Here is an 18,594-nt window from a genome sequence, read left to right as displayed (position 1 = left end):
ATTTCTCATTGACTCATGTCAACTTTACAGACAAAACAGAAAACCCAGTATTAAAAAAGCTTAATGTCCGAGTGTGTCTGTAAGAAACAAAGATTCACAGATACTTATCCTAGAGAGCATCCATAATATTGTGAATTCCGTTTTGATTTTTGGAGAGGTGAAAGTGGACATGACTGGAGACGTCCATGAGAAATCTGGCGATGATTGATCGCTGTTTGCACGCGTTAAGCTACGTTAAGCTTTGTCACATTAAGTCCCTACCTCCAGCACCAAGAGTCACACCTGCTCACCGTCAAACGTTGACATGACATGTACATGTGAGTCCAGTGTTACGGCCTGTACATACTCATTATCTGTGTGTGTCCTTATGACAGGGGTCATGGGCATGGTCAGGATAAAAATAAAAGCAATTGGTCAGTAGGGGATATTAGCTTAAATTTATATCACAATATTTCACAACAATTCAAAATTAGTTTTGCTCTGGAACGGATGCAAAGGGTACAAAATGAATGAAAAAATACATTTTTAAAAAACCACATGTAATAACTCATAACTTGATATTAAGTTGCGGGACGCATGAAATGGATTGTGGGGCCGCATCGTGAGTTTGAGACCCCTGCTCTTTAGGAGTTCTTTCTTCTGAAGTATAAAATGTCCTGACTAGAACTAACTTTGTTAAATGTCTCTGTTCTTGCCGAGTATGTACAGGCCTTAAGTGTTCAATTCTGACAGTTGGTGGAGCTCTCAGCCTCATCTGGACTTCATCATCTAAAACAAACATTAAAGTGGGTATTGTGACAACACTGCACACTGTATGTGTGTGCGTATGTGATGTTTTTTTGTTCAGAAGAAGCTGCTTCCTGCCAAAGATGTTTCTCTGTGTGTGTGTGTGTGTTGTAGGCGATATCGTCGGTCCTAATCATGAGATTAAACCTGGCTGTAAAGTAGAGGCCTGACAGTGTGTTATGTTCGTAGAGGTCCTCACAAGTATGGAAAGACAAACATGTACGTGTGTGTGCGCTATGGGTGTCAAAGATCTGTGTTTGTCCTGTCCAGTAGACGACAGTAGATCTAGACAGGGCTTGTTGGAAGTGCCATCTCTCTGTCCTGAAGGGCCTAAGCTGCTCTGCTTGTCCAATCAGAGAGCTGTGCCGTCGACAGCTGCCTTCAGAGGTTTAATCAAATTGTGTAAAGAAAGCATGACTTGGATGTTTTCTGCAGATTTACAGAAATACTTAAAACATTAAAGATTATATGATTCACAACATGTGATTGTGTCCATTGTGTGCTTTCCTTCCAAATGTCCAAAGACCTGATGATGTGAATAAATACTCCTTCATTCATTAATCTGTATGTATACTGTAGAAAGAAATCTACATATTAAATATATTGTTAATGTTGTTGAGTAAACACATGCAAAGCATCGTTGTTAAATGGTTTTGTTTTTTTCCTATGTCTATGACAACTCAATGTGTCCATGAACTAAAACACTGACACATCATACAGTAGTTTAACATAACTGGGCACTGACGTGCATTTAATTAAACTATTGTCCTCGTCCCAGTATACAAGCATTGGCTGAAGTGTGTTCACATTTGCTCCGTGAGGACGTGAAACACTACCTTCCAGCTAGTTAGTATTAGGTGGTTTCTAGTTTAAATGATTCTTCCTACCATCTGAGAACTTAAAAATATTCAATTATCTCCTTGGAAGTCCAAAACAAGGAGACTGAGACAGGTTCTGACAGACTGAGGAGCTCACAGGGGTGTTGAGGGACATTTTTAACATCTCACTCTCCCAAGCTGTTGTATCTGTTTCTCTCGAGATGTGCACTTTTGTTCCACTTATCAAAACCTCACCTACAGTAGATGATAGCAGGTACGACTATGTGACTAGTGGTCATGAAGTGCTTTGAATGGCTGATTTTGGTCCACATAAAGAACATTATCAACGTCAAGCCGAACTCCCCTCAGTATTACAGTAAGAACTGGTCTGTGTCTGACACAGTGTCAGCTGTTGTTCACTCAGCTTTTACTTACCTGGAGAGCATGGAATTCATGAAGTTCTGCTTTTAACACCATCGTCCTGCAGACTTCAGTCGGTAAACTGCTCCAGTTTGGACCAAAACCATCTCCCTACATCTGGGTCCTTCATTGCTTGACAAACAGGCCACAGTCTGTTCAGATCCATGGCATCTTATCTTCCACCATCTAACTGAACAACACCAGCTCCCCACAAGGATGTCCTGTACATGCTACATGCTGTACATGCCTTAAGGAGACGGTCATAGACTATTTGCTGCTCTTCCACTGCTCCTCATTGGCGGAGCAGCTGGCTCTGTCAGAGATTTCTTCCTGTTAAAAGACAGTTTTTTCTCTCCACTGACGTCTAGTTCTTGCTCAAACTGTTGGAAACACTCTCCTGCACTGGTGTTCACTGAGTGTTTGGTGCTGCATTTCATGACTGACATTCTAGACGTAGACGTATGTCAGTAACTCCCGATATTTCCTTTAAATCTGCTCTAAAATAACCAGCAGCAGCCTCGCTTCCTTGGAGAACAACAAGTCTGAAGTGCAGCTTCTCCACAGAGGCTGTCAGACACATCAACTACTGCGACTGTGCACTTAGTTATGTGCAACTATGTGCTCTTTTTAAGATGAGGTTTTAGGTTATTTATTTATTCATAGAGTCTATTTTAGCAATTGTATTACTTTTGTTTAGAAACGTTAGTTCTAATGCTGCTGGACCTGGGGAACAGCTCTCATTCCTTCATGTTTTTAACGTATTTGAATTATAATAAATCTGAATCCAATTGGTCTGGATTTTGTCATTTCTCTTGCTGTTGTCCGCTTCTTCTGTTATTTCTAGGTCAAAGCCGAGCAATTCAACTCGCCATCGAATTACCCAGATGTGTCAGACTGTACATATCTAGTACAATTTGAGTTGTTTACATGTCTTTGGTTTTATCTAGACGAACACATGTAAACATACTGACTCATAACCGCTGCTATAGTAACGTCTGGCATCCACACAATTCCGGAGCATTCACACGCATAAAAACAGGACCGCTGAGGAGCTGCTGCTGCTTTGGTTTGAAAACACTGGACTTGTGAAACCAAAACAAACATCTCCATTTCTGTTCACCCAGTAGTAGAAAGTGAGACTTTTATTTATTAGGGACAAAACAAGTAACGTCTTCTAGTTTTCTAGAGAAGTTCTAGACTCCTTAAATGTATTAGTCTTTGTCTCACAGTCTTCACATTGGTGCATCTCATCTGATGTGTGGTTACCTGAGTCACCTCATGCTCACTGGATACAGTCAGTGTTGTACAAAGTAGCAGAAGCAGAAAACAAATAAACACTGAAAATAAATGAAGTCTGTGCTGTTTGTTGACCAAACTACTGTATATCAACATGAACTTTCAGAGCACGGACTGGGAGGGCGGGGCTAAGCTCTCTCTCTCTCCCTCACACACACACATACACAGCGACACACACGCAGACAGCTGTTGCGCCCCTGAACTCACCTGAGTCCCGTCATCGTCTACAAGAACAGGTGAGTGCGACTGATCCATCAGCTGTTTTTTGGTGAATCATTAAGTTCTTTAATCTGCGCGTGAGATTTAGAGTTATTTTGTTTCATAAGTTTGGAGCGCGGGCATCGAGAAGACGGTTGATACTACTGCTGCGGCGTGTGTGTGCGTGTTAAATTAATGGCCTTTTTAAGACCATTTCTGGCATAAACACGGACCTTCTCAGGACCACTAGTCCTCATGGAGACCAAAACCTGGTCCTAAGAACCTCATTTCTAAGGAACTGGTGGATTTTAGGGCTACAATTTGAGTTGTGGTTAGGCTAAGGGGTTAGGGGTTAGGATTACCCATATGCAGCTTTTAAGGCTACCCAAATGAATAGAAATCAGTAAGAGTCCGTAAGTATAGATAGCTGCATGTATGGGGGGATTGGCTCTGATCTGGCAACACAAATCTGCTGTTATGACCTTTAAAATGAAATGGTGAAATGTCAGTTTTAAACAAATGATAATAAAAAGCAAATATGATGATGATATGAGTGATTTCCATTTAGAACAGGTTAAACGACATTCTGCTTTTAAATAAACACTCTGTGAGTGTGTGTGTGAATACAATTAAGAACAAGTGAGGACATTTTGTTTGTTCCTCATACATTTAAAGGGCTTCTGAGGGTAAATGGTTGGTTAAGAATTGGGGAATTGTTTTAGAACATAGAGTATTCATAAAAACAGAATAATTGTTGCACAAAAATTCGGAAAAGTGTCAAATTAAGAAGGAAAGTCTGAAATTGAACTTGTGTGTGTGTGTTTATGCTGCAGAGGGACAGTGAGAAAGGTGGGGGGGCAAATGGAGGACGACGGCAGCTTGCTCATCGGCATGGACACCAAGCCGGGGAACAGCTACGGCAGTGTCACCACGGTAACTGCTTTCAGCTTATTCACTGCAACACTCTGACTGACTGTTGGACAACACAATCAGAAAAGATGCCAGATAAAAAGGATAGTGTGTGTGTAGACGATACTGACACACAGTTAGCAGTCGGTGTGCCGTGTGCACCCCTTGTGCTGAGAACCATCCTGACTCTCAGTCAAAACAGTAGCTCTAACAGCTTAAACAGTGGCATAAATTACACAGCAGCGCTTTCCGAGTTCTTGTCTCTAATCAGAGTTTTTGATGGCCATTGAAGGAAACAGGAAGAGTGAACTTGCACAGAACTTTATACAACACAAGATGTTTGTTCCTGGTTGCTCCTCTCATCAGTGTGCCTGTCAGAAATCTCATCAACAGCAGAAAGAGTAAAAGTCATGAAAATCACGTCTGTTGAAATGATGAGTGATGTTGAAGGAAAAAAATGTTGTGTAAGGATAATTTAAAATTCAAATGACAATAACATTCTTATTGTTCTCTCAGTAACAGGGTGGGGCACTGCCTGAGGGCCGCTGAGAGCCGCTTTGCATTGCTGCATGTGCATACATGTCTGATTTCATACTTAAACAAGCATTCTGCTCATCAGAATCAGAAACAGTTTTATTGCCAAGTTAGTGACTAACATTAGCAAAAAAAAAATTGCTTTGGCGCTCTGGAGACAACACAATATAACACTGTATAAAGACAACACATACAAAGACAACACAATAAAAAATACATCCGTACTCAAACCGTTTGAGTGGCAGCAATTTCTCACCAGGAAATCACCCTCATTTGTGTTTCCTCTCATTCTTTGAGTGCTGAGTGTGGTTACCAGCAGACCTTTCTCTTTTGACCAAAACGAGAATTTGTCTGGACTAGAAAGTGTTATGCTACAGATGGGTACACCCTGGACAGGTCGCCAGTCCATCACAGGACAATTTAGAGTGTCTAATTTGCCTAAGCCCCAAATAAGTTGGAGAACCCGGGAAAACCTACAAACACACGGGGAGAACATGCAAACTCCAGGCCTGTAAATATATTACCTGTGCTAAATCCGTTATTATTTTTCAGAATGCACCTGCTCAACCTTTAGACAGGAACGTGTTCAGTGACGGGTCGACTCGAATTGGTGAGTAAAACCAGAGACAGAGGGGACAGAAAGTTGGGTGGAGAGGATGTGTCATCAGACTTTTGTGTAAACGTAAATCTGGAGAACATATGACTGTATTAGTGATGAAATATGTGAGATTTTAATTCACTAGTTAGCTAACTTGACAGAGGTCAAAGGTCAGACTGGAGTAGAAATGTTGTCCAGATGGCATGAAGGCTGTGCTTTTCTTTGATTAGATTTCGTGCTGGTGTGGGAGGAGCCTCGCAGCTCACAGAAGGAAGGTGCAGGTGTTAACCCTGCCCACCAGAGGTGGAGAGATGAATTTCTAAGCAGACTGAGTCGCTCTGGACTGCTGCAGGAACAGGTACGCAAAACAAACAGCACCTAGAGACTGAGGGCAAGAAAATCAAGCAGTCTTAACACAATGTGATAAATTCTGTAAATCAACACGACAATGACGTTTCACTTTTCTAATGCAAGTGAAAGTTTGAGTCAGCAACTATTTTAATATTAATATTGTGACTCCAGATTATTTGTTTATTCGGGTGGAGACGGGGCCAAAATGGCTCTTTTAGTACTAAAGGTTGCAGACCCCTGCACTACACCAATTGTGTGGCCTTTTCAATAAAAAAATAAAACAAGCGAAGTGTCAAGCTTCAACAGATCAACTAGCACACAACAAAAATGTAAAAAAACAAAAAACAATGTGTTGACTTCAGGGAACAAATACTCAAATATCTCAGTTTTTGTGTGATTTTGGCAATCATTTTCCAGAGTTGTCAAGAGTTTGCATTATGCAGTCTGTTAATGTCACATGAAAGGTAAACACCAGCAAGATCCACAACAAAATCCACACATAAAAGTACATCCACACTAAATGCACACATTTAACCCACATCAGTAAACAAACTGCCAATATGCCTGGGGCAAATACAAAAGCTAACTGTAGTTATAGCATAGTGTGAGGACCATTTTAAACAAGTAACACACATATTTTTGGTGTGAGAGATGTTGCTGAGGTGAAATTATACCCCATTTAATCCAGAAAACACTGTAAGATTATCAGTGAAGGCTAGAGTTGTTTTTTCCTTCCCCTGACTTGTTTGTTTCCGGTCCATCCGTGATATCACCTCTCAAGCATGGGTGAAATAAAACCAAACACAACAGGGCAGAGAAACCCCTGTTGTCGTTTTTTTTGGTAGCTTCATTCAGATTTAGATGTTTGTGTCACCTGAAAACAATATACAGTAACTCAGGGATGAACTGTTTGGTATCATATGTTTTGCTTATGTTACCATGGTTACAGTAGATTAAAGTGTGAAACAAACAAGCTTTTGTGAATTGCTGTATGTCCTCACAATGTCGTCATATTTGACCAAGGGGAGGAGTAAAAAAAAAAGAGACAGTGAGAGGGCCAAGTATGGAGCCCTGTGGGACTCCACAGTGCAGAAGCTGACCTGGTGGACAAACATGATTTCCTTTGTTTGCCTTCTCCCCGCAGAAGAAAGTCTCTCATGCGAAGAAGAATATCTGCTTTGTCCTGCTCAGTGCTCCATGGAATGTCCTCTGTTACTACGCTGAGGACATCAGCCTGAGAGTCCCCCTGCAGGTAAAGCACATGGCTGTCTCAGCAAAGATTATTGTCCTGTGTCCTCAGCCATATCCTGACCCGTTTCTATCGTTGCTTGTGCAGGTGGTCAACTCTCCAAACATTACTGGGTCTGAACAGCTCCTGTTGAAGCTGTCCCTCCCCAACCCCATGGCCCAGGATGTACCCAACCCACCAGTTTGTTACTACACCTGTCAGTTTAGGAATAACAAGCTGGAACGGTATTACTCCATCCTTTTTACAGTATAACTTTTTAGACTAAGTTTAATTGTATGAGGTACGAAAGACTGTGCTTTCTGCATAATTTCACTATGTAAGATTTTTTAAGTGGCTCAAATCAGTTTTGCCATGTTTCCACTAAGAGACACATGCAACACAATAAGCTCTGATTATGTGTCCATAGCTATGGTTACATGGACACAAGTTAATGGAAATAAAAATATGTCATGGAAACATGCCAATCCAAAAACTCTGATCTGATGCAGCCCCTTAGGAAATGAGAGAGCTGGTACATGTATATGCCGATCATCATTTGGATCAGTGGATGTGATTATGGCTCACTGGTTTGGTGCTATCATGTGCCTGATTCTCGTAAACGTGACCTATTTCTATTTTGTTACTCCTGCTGTATTTCCATTCCAAAAGGAAACGCTAGAGGAGGGAAATAAGACGGATAACAGACAGGGCGGGGAAGTGAAACTTCTTCTGCTGCTCCTACTTCTGGGGAATTATGTCAAAACACATCATAATCAGATCATTTAATTTGAACAATACAATTGTAAATTCCCATCAAATCTTTTCGTAGTGAAGACATTTTGCACATGTGAATATAGTTAGTGCCTCATACAGCCACACTTCAATATACATGTGCTCACTAATGAGCACATCACTATGTTCAACATTTCAAAAGCTAAAAGGAGTTGAGAATAGAGAGGACAGAGCTAAGGTCTGAATTTAACTGGAAAGTCTTAGTAATTTGTGCACAATCAATGAAAGTTGTATGACTCAAATTGTATGAGTGTCAGTTGCAGAATGAGAGCAGGGAGCAGTTGAAGTGTCTAAAACAATTAATCCAGTTTGTGTTTCGCAGGTTTTTAGGCAGCAATGACAAAGAGACGTTTTTTAAAACAACTCAAAGACACCAGGTGGTGAGTTCACAAACACACAGCACGATGAACACATCGCAGGACAAATGAGCTCAGGAAACAACACAACCTGACCAGAACCAGTTAGAATAACACCATGTGACATCCATGTGATCACATGAACATATTCCCATGTTCTATTTTCTTCACAATCTTAAAATGTCCGGATATCACTCACTCTGTCCCCTGTCACACGCAGAGGTGGAAAGAGTACTGAAATATTCTACTCAAATAAAAGTATCACTATTTTTGATAAAAGTTTACTTAAGTAAAAGTACTGATCTAAAAATGCAAAGTTACCTAGGTACTTTTTTTTCAAGGTTTTTCTTGTGTTGGGCAAAAAAAAGCAAATTAAAGTGCTGACAAAATAAAATACAAATGCTTTAACTTTCTCACTCACTCAGGAACCTTAATTAGGGCCAATTCACCTGTCCTCATCACTCACCTGGCCTCGTCCTTCACCTGTCCTCGTCATTCACCAGTCCTCATCACTCACCTCTCCTCATAATCATTCACCTGTCCTCATCATCATTCACTTGTCCTCATCATTCACCTGTCCTCATCATCATTCACCTAGCCACATCATTCACCTGTCCTCTTCACTCAACTGTCCTCATCATTCACCTGTCCTCATCATTCACCTGTCCTCATCATTCACTGCAAAGGTTTCTGGTGCATGAATGTATTATTATTTTTTAATTCAGGTTGGGTTTTTTTTTACACAGTAACTGATTTAAAATGTAGCAAAATACAGTACTTGTGTCTGACTGTTGGTTAAAAAAATGTCCTTAAGTAAAAGTAAAATTAAAAAATGACTTTAAGAAGTACAAAAAACTCTCTACTCTACTAGATTTTAATTATTTACTTTTTCATTTAGTTTTTTAAAAAGACGTTATTGTTCCGATCCACACTCTCAACCTGAAAGTGACGTTAGTGCAAGCTGCCATTAAAAAAAAGGAAAAGAAAGTCTGTTAAAAACTTTCTTTAGTTTGTCAAGTGTGATAACAACATCGGTCAACAGTGTGCTGCTAATGATAGATAATCCCTTAGCGCTGACATAGCCTAATTAGCTTAAGTAAAGTGAAGAATGTGTTGTTATAAACCATGTCTTCATCTTCAGTTCTGACCTAGTTTCTTAACAACTGCATCTTTCTGCTCCAGTATTAGTTAAAAATATTCCCAGATCCTGGTCCTGGTCTTAACAGGGTGTAGGCTCCATCCTCACATTAGGTCAAAGATAAGCTTCTTTGGCGTGCAGGAAGCTTCAGTCAACATACGGACGCTGCCAACGCCTGCTCCTCAAACATACTCTAGTTAGAAAGTGCACACATCTACAAACACAACTTTGCGGCTTAAGCAGTTTTGTAAATGTTTCCGGAATACAACTGAACTACAAACTAGTGTGCAATAGAATTCAGATATAATTGTTTTACATACAAGAGTCAGTGACAGCTTGGACCAACAGGGTGGTGTGTGAAGGTGGTGTTTCCTGTGCACAGTGGAGGTTATTATACTAATAAAATAACAGAAACTAAAATTGAAAAAACATTTAAAAGTTTTAAAAATAAATAAATAAATTTAAAAAAAGCTAACCAGCTGAAACTGAAGAACAGAATAGAATAGCAGCTTTGTCATTGTTGCAAGAACAGTGAAAAACAATTTAGCACCATCTCTCTCAGCAGCACATTCAAACATAATCCTTCTGGGTTCGTATGAAGTGTATTTATTTCTTCTCTCCCGGGATTTTGACAGGTTAAAATTATAAGACACTATTGTGTCATGATATCAGTAAAGATATTCATGATCTTATTCCACAGAATTTCAAACTTAAAGTGCTTGTTTTGATGTTTCACAATAGTAACATATATACTGTATGGTGCTAAATAAATCTACTAATTGCAAAAACTGAGAACTAAATCGAAACTAAGTAAAAACTACTGTGCTAAACTGCTGTTCTTCATCCTTATTTTTATTTAAAATGTGTATTTTGCATGTTCTTTTAAAGGGTTTTATGTTAGACTGTTCCAAAATTTAACCCCCGAGAAACATGCATCATTTTTAAATTTAGTTTCCCTCTTAAATATATAGAAATGTCATGTTAGTAACTCACAAAGTCCCTCAGAGAAGCATACTGGGCCTGATTCTGTTGATATTGGACCAGGAATAACAATTACTACCAAGCAGGAAGCGCCTAGCAGAACATATATAGGACAGTATGAGTATGCACCATGCAGAGTTGTCCCTGCAGTGACAGTGTCGTTGTCCCCACAGTTGTATGAGATTCTGGCCAGGACTCCGTATGGTTCTGCGAAGAGGGGACAGGTGGGAATTGACCGAATGCTGAATGAGCAGGTCTTCACTGCCGCCTACCCGCTGCATGAGGTGAGTTTCTCACCAGAAAACAAACCCATGAAACACATGTAAATATGTAATGACCACATAACTGTAAAAATCTGTCTTTGCAGGGTGATTATATGCAGCCCACGCCCACAGTGTCCCCTCAGTCTTTGAGTACAAGACAGATACTGCACACGTACTGGGCCAAGTGGTCCTGCTGGAAAAGCTACCAACCATTGGACCACATTAGGGAGTACTTTGGAGAGAAGATAGCACTTTACTTTGCCTGGCTTGGTAATTATGACATTTTTTGGACAGACTGTGGGTTTACATTGTAACTGCATGTATCTGACTACAGGTTTCAATAGTCACGTCTGTCTGACTGTGAGTTCAAAGGATAACTATGCCTTGCTGTAGGTTACCATGGCAGCTGCGTCTGACCACAGAGTTTTTATGATGTCTGACTGAATGTTTCCATGGTAACTGTGTCTGACTTCTAGGTTTCTACACTGCTTGGCTGTTGCCAGCGTCTCTCATTGGGACTGTGATCTTCCTGAATGGATTGTGGCTCATGGCAACTGATGTTCCGGTGTAAGTAATTAGCTGTTTCATATCTAATGATATATAAAACATTGTATATATTATATATTGTGTATTTAAATGCAGTATATTTCAATAATTATGACCAACACCTTATGACTAAATACCTGTAATTCTCAATACATTTTAATAGCAAGAACAGAGGTTCCGGGATGCTTCCTTGAGGGACTCCACGTGTTACTGATTTAGCTACATGATTTAAAACTTGCTGTGTGTGTGTGTGTGTGTGTGTGTGTGTGTGTGTGTGTGTGTCTGTGTGTAGGAAGGAGGTGTGTGATACTAGAAACAACTTCCTCATGTGTCCAGCATGTAACATCTGCACTTACTGGAACTACTCCAGCATCTGTGTTACCTACAAGGTAACATGTCCCCCCAATTGACTACTCTGTCCTCTGTGTGTGTGTGTGTGTGTATTTTCTGGCATGCAGTGACCTAAGAAGAATAGCTGTGCAAACCTGTATGTGTGTGTGTGTCTCAGTTGGGCATCCTGTTTGATAATGGAGGGACAGTCTTCTTCAGTGTCTTCATGTCTCTATGGGCCGTCACCTTCCTCGAGTATTGGAAGAGAACCTGTTCAACTCTGTCTCACCGCTGGAACTGCTCCGACTTCGAGGAGATTGAGGTGACTGCCGCGCCGCGTGAACCTGTCACAAAATCTCTGACTTACTGTGAATTGCTTCATCGACAGTGAGACGCATTCACGGGCAAACTGCAGGAAACCCACCCTCTCCCTCTCTCTCTCTCTCTCTCTTCCATCATCCACAGGAGCGACCTCGCCCTGAGTTCACAGCCATGGCGCCAATGACCATGAGGAACCCTGTGACTGGAGCAGAGGAACCATATTTCCCTGAAAACAAACGGTTCAAAAGGATTTTGAGTGGCTGTATTGTCATCATAGTCTTGGTGAGTCACTCTGTGTCTTACCTTTTTAGTAAGTAAGTGTAGTAAATGTAGTTGTGTTACATAGTGACAGATAGTTAGCACTGTACCTGCAACGAGATTCATGGAGCACAACACTTCCCCGTGCAGTTGTTTGTGCTCTCATGTTTTGGCCAACGAAGAAGACTATAACCATGGATGGTTATGTGTGAGGGCCACTGGTACCCGCACTTGTACAATGCATCGCTCCGAGAATACCGAAGAAGAAGGACATACAATTGGGAGTGACCTCTTGGGGTAGAATTGTTCCTACTGAAGACACCTTTATCCATTCACTCTCTCACCCCAAAGTCGATTGAGAAAATCATTTTCATACATTTTTTGTGTCATACATCCATTGTCCACATATCCATAGAGGTCCATTATGACCTGTGCGATCAAGAACACCCGTGTTGTATGATGGAAAATTGCTACTCTTTTTGCATCTTTGTTGTGGGTGAGTGTGTTGTTTACGAACGTTCAAATTCAAATATAAAGCAGTGAATAGAATAGTTTGTGTTTCTTTGTGATCATTTGTTTGTCATTGCATTTTTAAAAAAGTGTGAGTTCTGATGGTGAAGTGCTGGCACAGAGGCCTGTACTGAAGTACATATGTGTAAGGTGGGACACAGTGGTCCTGTTTAGTGAGACATTCTCTGTGCGTGCAGATCTTTCTTGTGCTAATGTGCCTCATCGCCATCATCCTGTATCGTACCATCGTCAGCATCCTCATCCAGAAGTCTAACCTCGGCTTCATCAGCTCGTCTGTGAGTACAACACAAAAATGAAATAACGCACACAGGATGACACAATAACAGCGAAACGTGAGATGGGCCAATCATGACAAATCAGAACACGATACAGTTCATGTAAATCTCAAGCCAAGGCTACAGGCTTTTTATCCACATGATTTGTTAATGTGTGTTTGTGTGTGTTTGTGTTCAGGCTAAAAGGATAGCCAGTATTACTGGGTCAGTGCTAAACCTGTTGGTCATCCTCATTTTGTCCAGGCTCTACACCACACTGGCCCAAATCCTCACTCGCTGGGGTAAGTCACACCTTTAGTAATTGATTTGTTTAAGTAGTTAATAATGGATTTAGTGTGTGTTGCAGTGATGTTTCAGTCTCTGTCTTTCTCTGTGTGTGACTCACAGAGATGCATCGCACCCAGAATAAGTATGAGGACATGTTCATCCTCAAAGTTTTCGTCTTCCAGTTTGTCAACTTCTACTCATCTCCTATTTACATCGCCTTCTTCAAAGGAAGGTGAGAACTCCGCCAGACATTATGAGAGCGAAGGCCTTTTGTGGAGACACTCAGTTTTCAAAATTGTATTATTTTTATTTGTAAGTGTGGTATAGGAGTGAATAGCAAGAGGAGAGCAGCCACAGGGCCTCCTGCAGGCTGACAGTCATTAAAAGACAGATTTTAGACAATCATTCAGTCATAGCCTTAGTCTGACTAAATCGAGCTAGTCTTAGTCAGACTAACATACCTGAATAATGAGATTCATTGTCTGATCATAGTCTGCTCCTGCATGCATACGCTTAGTCAGACTGGAGTCAGACTTGGTGCTCTGTGCATGCACCAGAATTCCCTCCCCGACCTTTGACCCGCAGACGACGTATAGACTATAGTACCGTTGCCTGAAATCATACAGCAACCACAAGAGCCATGCTCCGTCTAATTTGTATTACAATTAACATGTACAGCAGGTAGGAAACATACCGAACCACCGAAGTTTATCTTTCTTATGCTTACTTATAATGTCTCTTCAGGTTTGTTGGTTTCCCTGGACACTACAACACACTGTTTGGAATTCGCAATGAAGATGTAAGTTATCACAAAGTATATTAGGATTGACACGTAGGGTGTAGATAAGGGGAAACGGGGGTTTATCTGTGGTTGTTTGGACGTTTCAGTGTGGAGCAGGTGGATGTCTTATTGAACTGGCTCAGGAGCTGCTCGTCATCATGGTGGGAAAACAGCTGATCAACAACATCCAGGAGTTCCTTGTCCCGTAAATACTGTTGCACAAACACACATATTTAAACTCACAGCCCAGAAGAGTAAACTCAATGTTTGGATTTTTTTGGCTACAATCTACAACGACGAAAATGCCGCCCCCTGATGGTTGGCTGCAGTATAGGTTTTACACTCCATCTCCTGGTGGATGGCTACTGGATAGTTGATAGATCTTGCCCCCTGGTGGTTGGAGTATAGGCTTCAACCTCCAGTTATTTCTCACTCACTCACTCATTCACTCACTCATTCACTCATCTCCTACCGCTTAATCCTCCATCAGAGGGTCCTGGGGGCGATGGTGCCAATCCAGAATACCAGAATAATGTTACCCAAAGTGGTAATGTCAGTCAGTAATGAACACACAGTCACACACAGTCATGTGACATGTACTGTATGACAGATGATGTTATGTCACTCTGACTGTCCCCATTCTTTGGCAGGAAGTTTAAGTCTTGGATGCAGAAGAGGAAGATGAATCCACAGCAGCAGAAGGAGAAGAATAAGGAGGAGGGAAAAGACGAGGGTCAGAAGAAGGAAGACCTTTCTCCCTGGGAGGCAGACTACCAGCTGCTGATGTGTGAGGGTCTCCTCAGCGAGTACCTGGAAATGGGTGAGTGTCTCTTTGTGGATGGGCTTGTGTGGAAAGGGTACTGACGTATTGTACTCTAAGTAAAATACCACTAAGTCACTAAAAATGTACTCAAGTTAAAGTAAAAAAGTAGCTTCTTTAAAATGTACTCAGAGTAAAAGTTACTAACAAGGATGGGGTTCTTTCTTGTGTCACAAATCCCACATGAATTGTTTTTAATAAAAGGCAAATCTTTACAAATTAAAGTGCCGACAAAAGAAAAATATGTCAACACATAATCTATCAATCAGTCAAAATGGGTCAAAGGTCACAAATGCTTTCACTTTCTCACTCACTCAAGGACCATAAATAAGTGCCAATTCACGGTGTGTGATTTTTTAAAAATGTATTTATTCATTGAATTACATTTTTAAATGTAATTCATTACTTTCCACCTCTGGTCGCAGAGGCAATAAAGAGGATTTCTGTTTTTCTCTCACGCCTGCTTCACAATTTTCAACCCACTCCACTTAACTCACTCACTGCTCACCCCAAAAAACAAAGTGGGCAACTTCCAGCACTATAATCACCAGTTGATCACCAGCTGAACATTGCAGGTGTTAATGTAATACAATTAATACAATTTAATTCACATCATACTTCATACAGTTGTTGTTGTCTCTTCCACTTGGACCTATAAGAGCAAAGTTTCTCGCTCATCCTCCTCTTCCTCACACATGCTTCAGAAGCATGGTATAAGCGAAGATGGAGCGAGTTACAGAGAGAGATAAGGTGACGCTAATGTATGCTGCTCCACACTCCAGCTGAAACCCTTCCATTCCTCCTCAGTTATTCAGTTTGGCTTCATCACCATCTTTGTGGCGGCGTGCCCTCTCGCTCCGCTCTTCTCTCTCATTAATAACTGGGTGGAGATTCGACTGGACGCTCAGAAGTTTGTGACTGAATACCGTCGCCCTGTGGTGGAGCGAGCGCAGGACATTGGTATTTGGCTCCTGATCCTGCAGTTCATCACACAGGTGGCCGTCCTAATCAATGTAAGACTCTTAATACAGAATAATGATCCTCATGAGGAGCAGTGATTTATCATCAGCCAATAGGATCTGACCTTTTCTGATCTTTTAGGCTTTCCTTATTGCGTTCACCTCGTCCTTCCTGCCTCGCCTATACTATCGCTACACCAGAGACAGCACCCTGAAAGGGTACATCAACTTCACGCTGGCCACATCTCCACAGAACTTCACCCATCACGACGAGAACACACCCTGCAGGTAGGCAACATTTCTGCAACAATACCAACATATATCCTGCAGGTCATTTACATACCGATAATATTGATACTGCTGGTATTGCTGATGCAGTGAAAGGTCGTCTTTATCCTGTCCAGTGGGAGAACTCTGTCAGTCATGAGACTTGAGCTGCTATGAGACCAGCTCCAAAGTTTATACATTTTTGTGAAACTGTTAGTTGGAAGGATCTGTTTGTGTGAGAATGCAAATGTCAATAAAACGTCTCCTCCCAGATCCCTTGTCAAATCTCCAGATAATAATGATAATGTGAGAAATGTGAGAACCCAGGAGGAAGAGCTCCAGTGAGCGGGTGACCTCCCTCTTGCAGCTTGGTGCTTGGTCTCTGCCCCTCACCTTGATTTTCTGGAGATTCTTACCCATTGACTTAACTTACATTAGACTGAACATATGCAGGTAATTAGGTTAAGTCTTCTTTGTCGTTTTTCGGTTCCTCCCTTTAGGGGTTGCCACAGCGGATCATCTGCCTCCATTTTGTCCTATCCCATGTGTCCTTTTCGGTCACACCAACTGTCCACATGTCCTCCTTCACAACATCTATTAACATTTTCTGTGGTCTTGACATATCCATTCATCCATCTATTCATCTTCTACCACTGTATCCTCCACATGAGGGTCGTGGGGGGAGATCTTAACATATAATTAAGTTAAATAATAATATACATTTATGTTGTTCTCTGCAGGTATGTGGGTTTCCGGGATGATAATGGTGACTACATCCAAGAGTACTATCACCTCCTCGCCATACGACTTTGTTTTGTCATAATCTTCGAGGTCAGTGTTACACATGTTTACTGAAGCATTTCATGCAGTGTGAAAGGTTCACCCTGTTCAACTGCTTCACCTGTGGTTAGAAACCGAATGACTGTTTGATGACAAGTCATTTGGCAAGTTTACGCTGGGACTTGATCAATGCTTCCGTTGTGTTTCTTCCTAAGCATGTAGTCTTCCTCGTTGGCCGCTTGATCGACATGATGGTCCCCGACATTCCCGAGGAGGTGGAGCTAAGGATTAAGCGGGAGCACTACATGGCCAAAGCAGCTTTAGCTGAGAATCGGGTACAGTGACAGTCATAATAACTGCCATACTTTTATGTAATTGTGATTTACTATGATGTCACTTCTACTTGGTTGTGTTTGTATTCTAGTTTGTCACAATTGTGTTCTGTGCTTCCAGTCCATGGGGAAAAACCTAATTCCTGAGCAGGATGACCAGACTACCAGCCTGCGAAGGCGTGCCGCTGAACCCTCAAAGCAAAGCAAATTCCCACCACCAGTCCTGAATAGGATCCCCAAAGGCAACTGACTGATTGGGAAAGGTGAAGCACAACGAAACTCTGTCCTGAATGATTAACAGCATGATTTTTGCAAAGATATTCAGATGCTACTATATGGTGCAGACTCTGACAGCTGTACTAGAGTTGCATGATCTCTGATAGTCATGTACAAGACCCCTGCTGGAAATCTACAAGAACTGTGCTTCAAGAACTCTGCAAGACCCTTCAGATGTTCAGGGAAGGCTTTGTTAGTTATTTTAGGTTAGTTAGACCTAAATTGTCAAGACACTCATAAGATCTCTGCAGATGGATTTCTATAATATGTCTAGTGGACAGCCACAAGTTTAATTACATTGTACAGAATCTCCACAGGTTCTAAAACCGCACTGCAAGAGGTCAGGTGTTAAGCCCATCAAGGCTTAAGCCCGTCTTACAGAAGCATCAAACCTGGATGTATGCTGGCATGACCAGAATTGTGTGAGACTACTGCCAAATGTACATGAAAAACAGTCTCCGTACAAATCTGCAGGAATTGTAACAGAACCTTGCAAGATCTGCAGAGGTAAAATTGAACCTTTAAAAACGTCCAAGTGGTGTGTAAAAATGTTTTGTACACACTGTCACTGTCAAAAATCAATCTAAATTGTCTTTCATTCGATAGTAGTGACTCAATATCAACCTTCCCATATCTATTGAACATTGTCCTATTTTGGCGTATTTTATCTTTTCTGTACATACATAAACGTTTAATTTATACTAAAATTAGGATTCATGTTTTGTTGTTGTGACCATGCTAGTCCACATTCCATTTCACTATTGTCTTCCTGGAGCATGTGCAGTCAGTGCATATGATCTGCACGGTCCTAAACATTTTGCCACGTTGTTGTTAAGAATAATCCAGTGTATCAACTGCAAAAGAATCTTCAACAAGATTTACTCCACCTATTTTTCTATTCAGAATTAGTATTATATGAGTGGTAGCTGCTGATAATAGTTACAATGTATTTTTGTTGCCATCATTTATTTCATAATACTATTTTATTTTCAGTAATCTAAAATAAAATGATTTTGTAAGTTTAATTCAATTTCTAATACAATATGTAGATGATAACAGGTATGATGTTACTGAAAATTGCTGTATGCGCTCCGTGATCGATAACTGTTGTTGAAAATAATGGAAAATAAAACTACATACTCGTGTAAATATTTAGATTTCTTCAAAGCCATATCTGATTATG

General features: G+C 41.0%; 1 protein-coding gene across 1 annotated transcript; it reads left to right on the top strand.

Annotated features, from left to right (window-relative positions):
• The first annotated feature begins 3,493 nt into the window (after positions 1 to 3,493).
• ano7 (anoctamin 7) lies at positions 3,494 to 18,560 on the top strand. Its single transcript, XM_044032462.1, has 24 exons — positions 3,494 to 3,556; positions 4,352 to 4,451; positions 5,514 to 5,571; positions 5,790 to 5,917; positions 7,055 to 7,162; positions 7,247 to 7,383; positions 8,253 to 8,310; positions 10,579 to 10,689; positions 10,773 to 10,938; positions 11,145 to 11,235; positions 11,507 to 11,603; positions 11,723 to 11,866; positions 12,010 to 12,147; positions 12,831 to 12,929; positions 13,108 to 13,210; positions 13,317 to 13,428; positions 13,941 to 13,995; positions 14,085 to 14,182; positions 14,628 to 14,797; positions 15,605 to 15,810; positions 15,899 to 16,044; positions 16,764 to 16,854; positions 17,019 to 17,138; positions 17,257 to 18,560. Exons 2-24 carry the CDS (start codon positions 4,380 to 4,382, stop codon positions 17,383 to 17,385), a joined length of 2,637 nt encoding a protein of 878 aa, XP_043888397.1. The 5' UTR covers positions 3,494 to 3,556; positions 4,352 to 4,379; the 3' UTR covers positions 17,386 to 18,560.
• Positions 18,561 to 18,594: the final 34 nt, after the last annotated feature.

Source organism: Solea senegalensis, linkage group LG8 (assembly GCF_019176455.1).
Source record: "Solea senegalensis isolate Sse05_10M linkage group LG8, IFAPA_SoseM_1, whole genome shotgun sequence".
NCBI lineage: Eukaryota > Metazoa > Chordata > Actinopteri > Pleuronectiformes > Soleidae > Solea > Solea senegalensis.
Note: the sequence above shows the minus strand (reverse complement) of the source record. Positions and strands in the feature narration are given on the sequence as shown.

Excerpts from the sequence above, each read along its gene's own strand:
- ano7 (XM_044032462.1), top strand. The coding sequence starts at position 4,380 with ATGGAGGACGACGGCAGCTTGCTCATCGGCATGGACACCAAGCCGGGG. Across the intron at positions 13,211-13,316 it reads CCAAATCCTCACTCGCTGGG|AGATGCATCGCACCCAGAAT; the intron begins GTAAGTCACACC and ends TGTGACTCACAG. Across the intron at positions 14,798-15,604 it reads CAGCGAGTACCTGGAAATGG|TTATTCAGTTTGGCTTCATC; the intron begins GTGAGTGTCTCT and ends ATTCCTCCTCAG.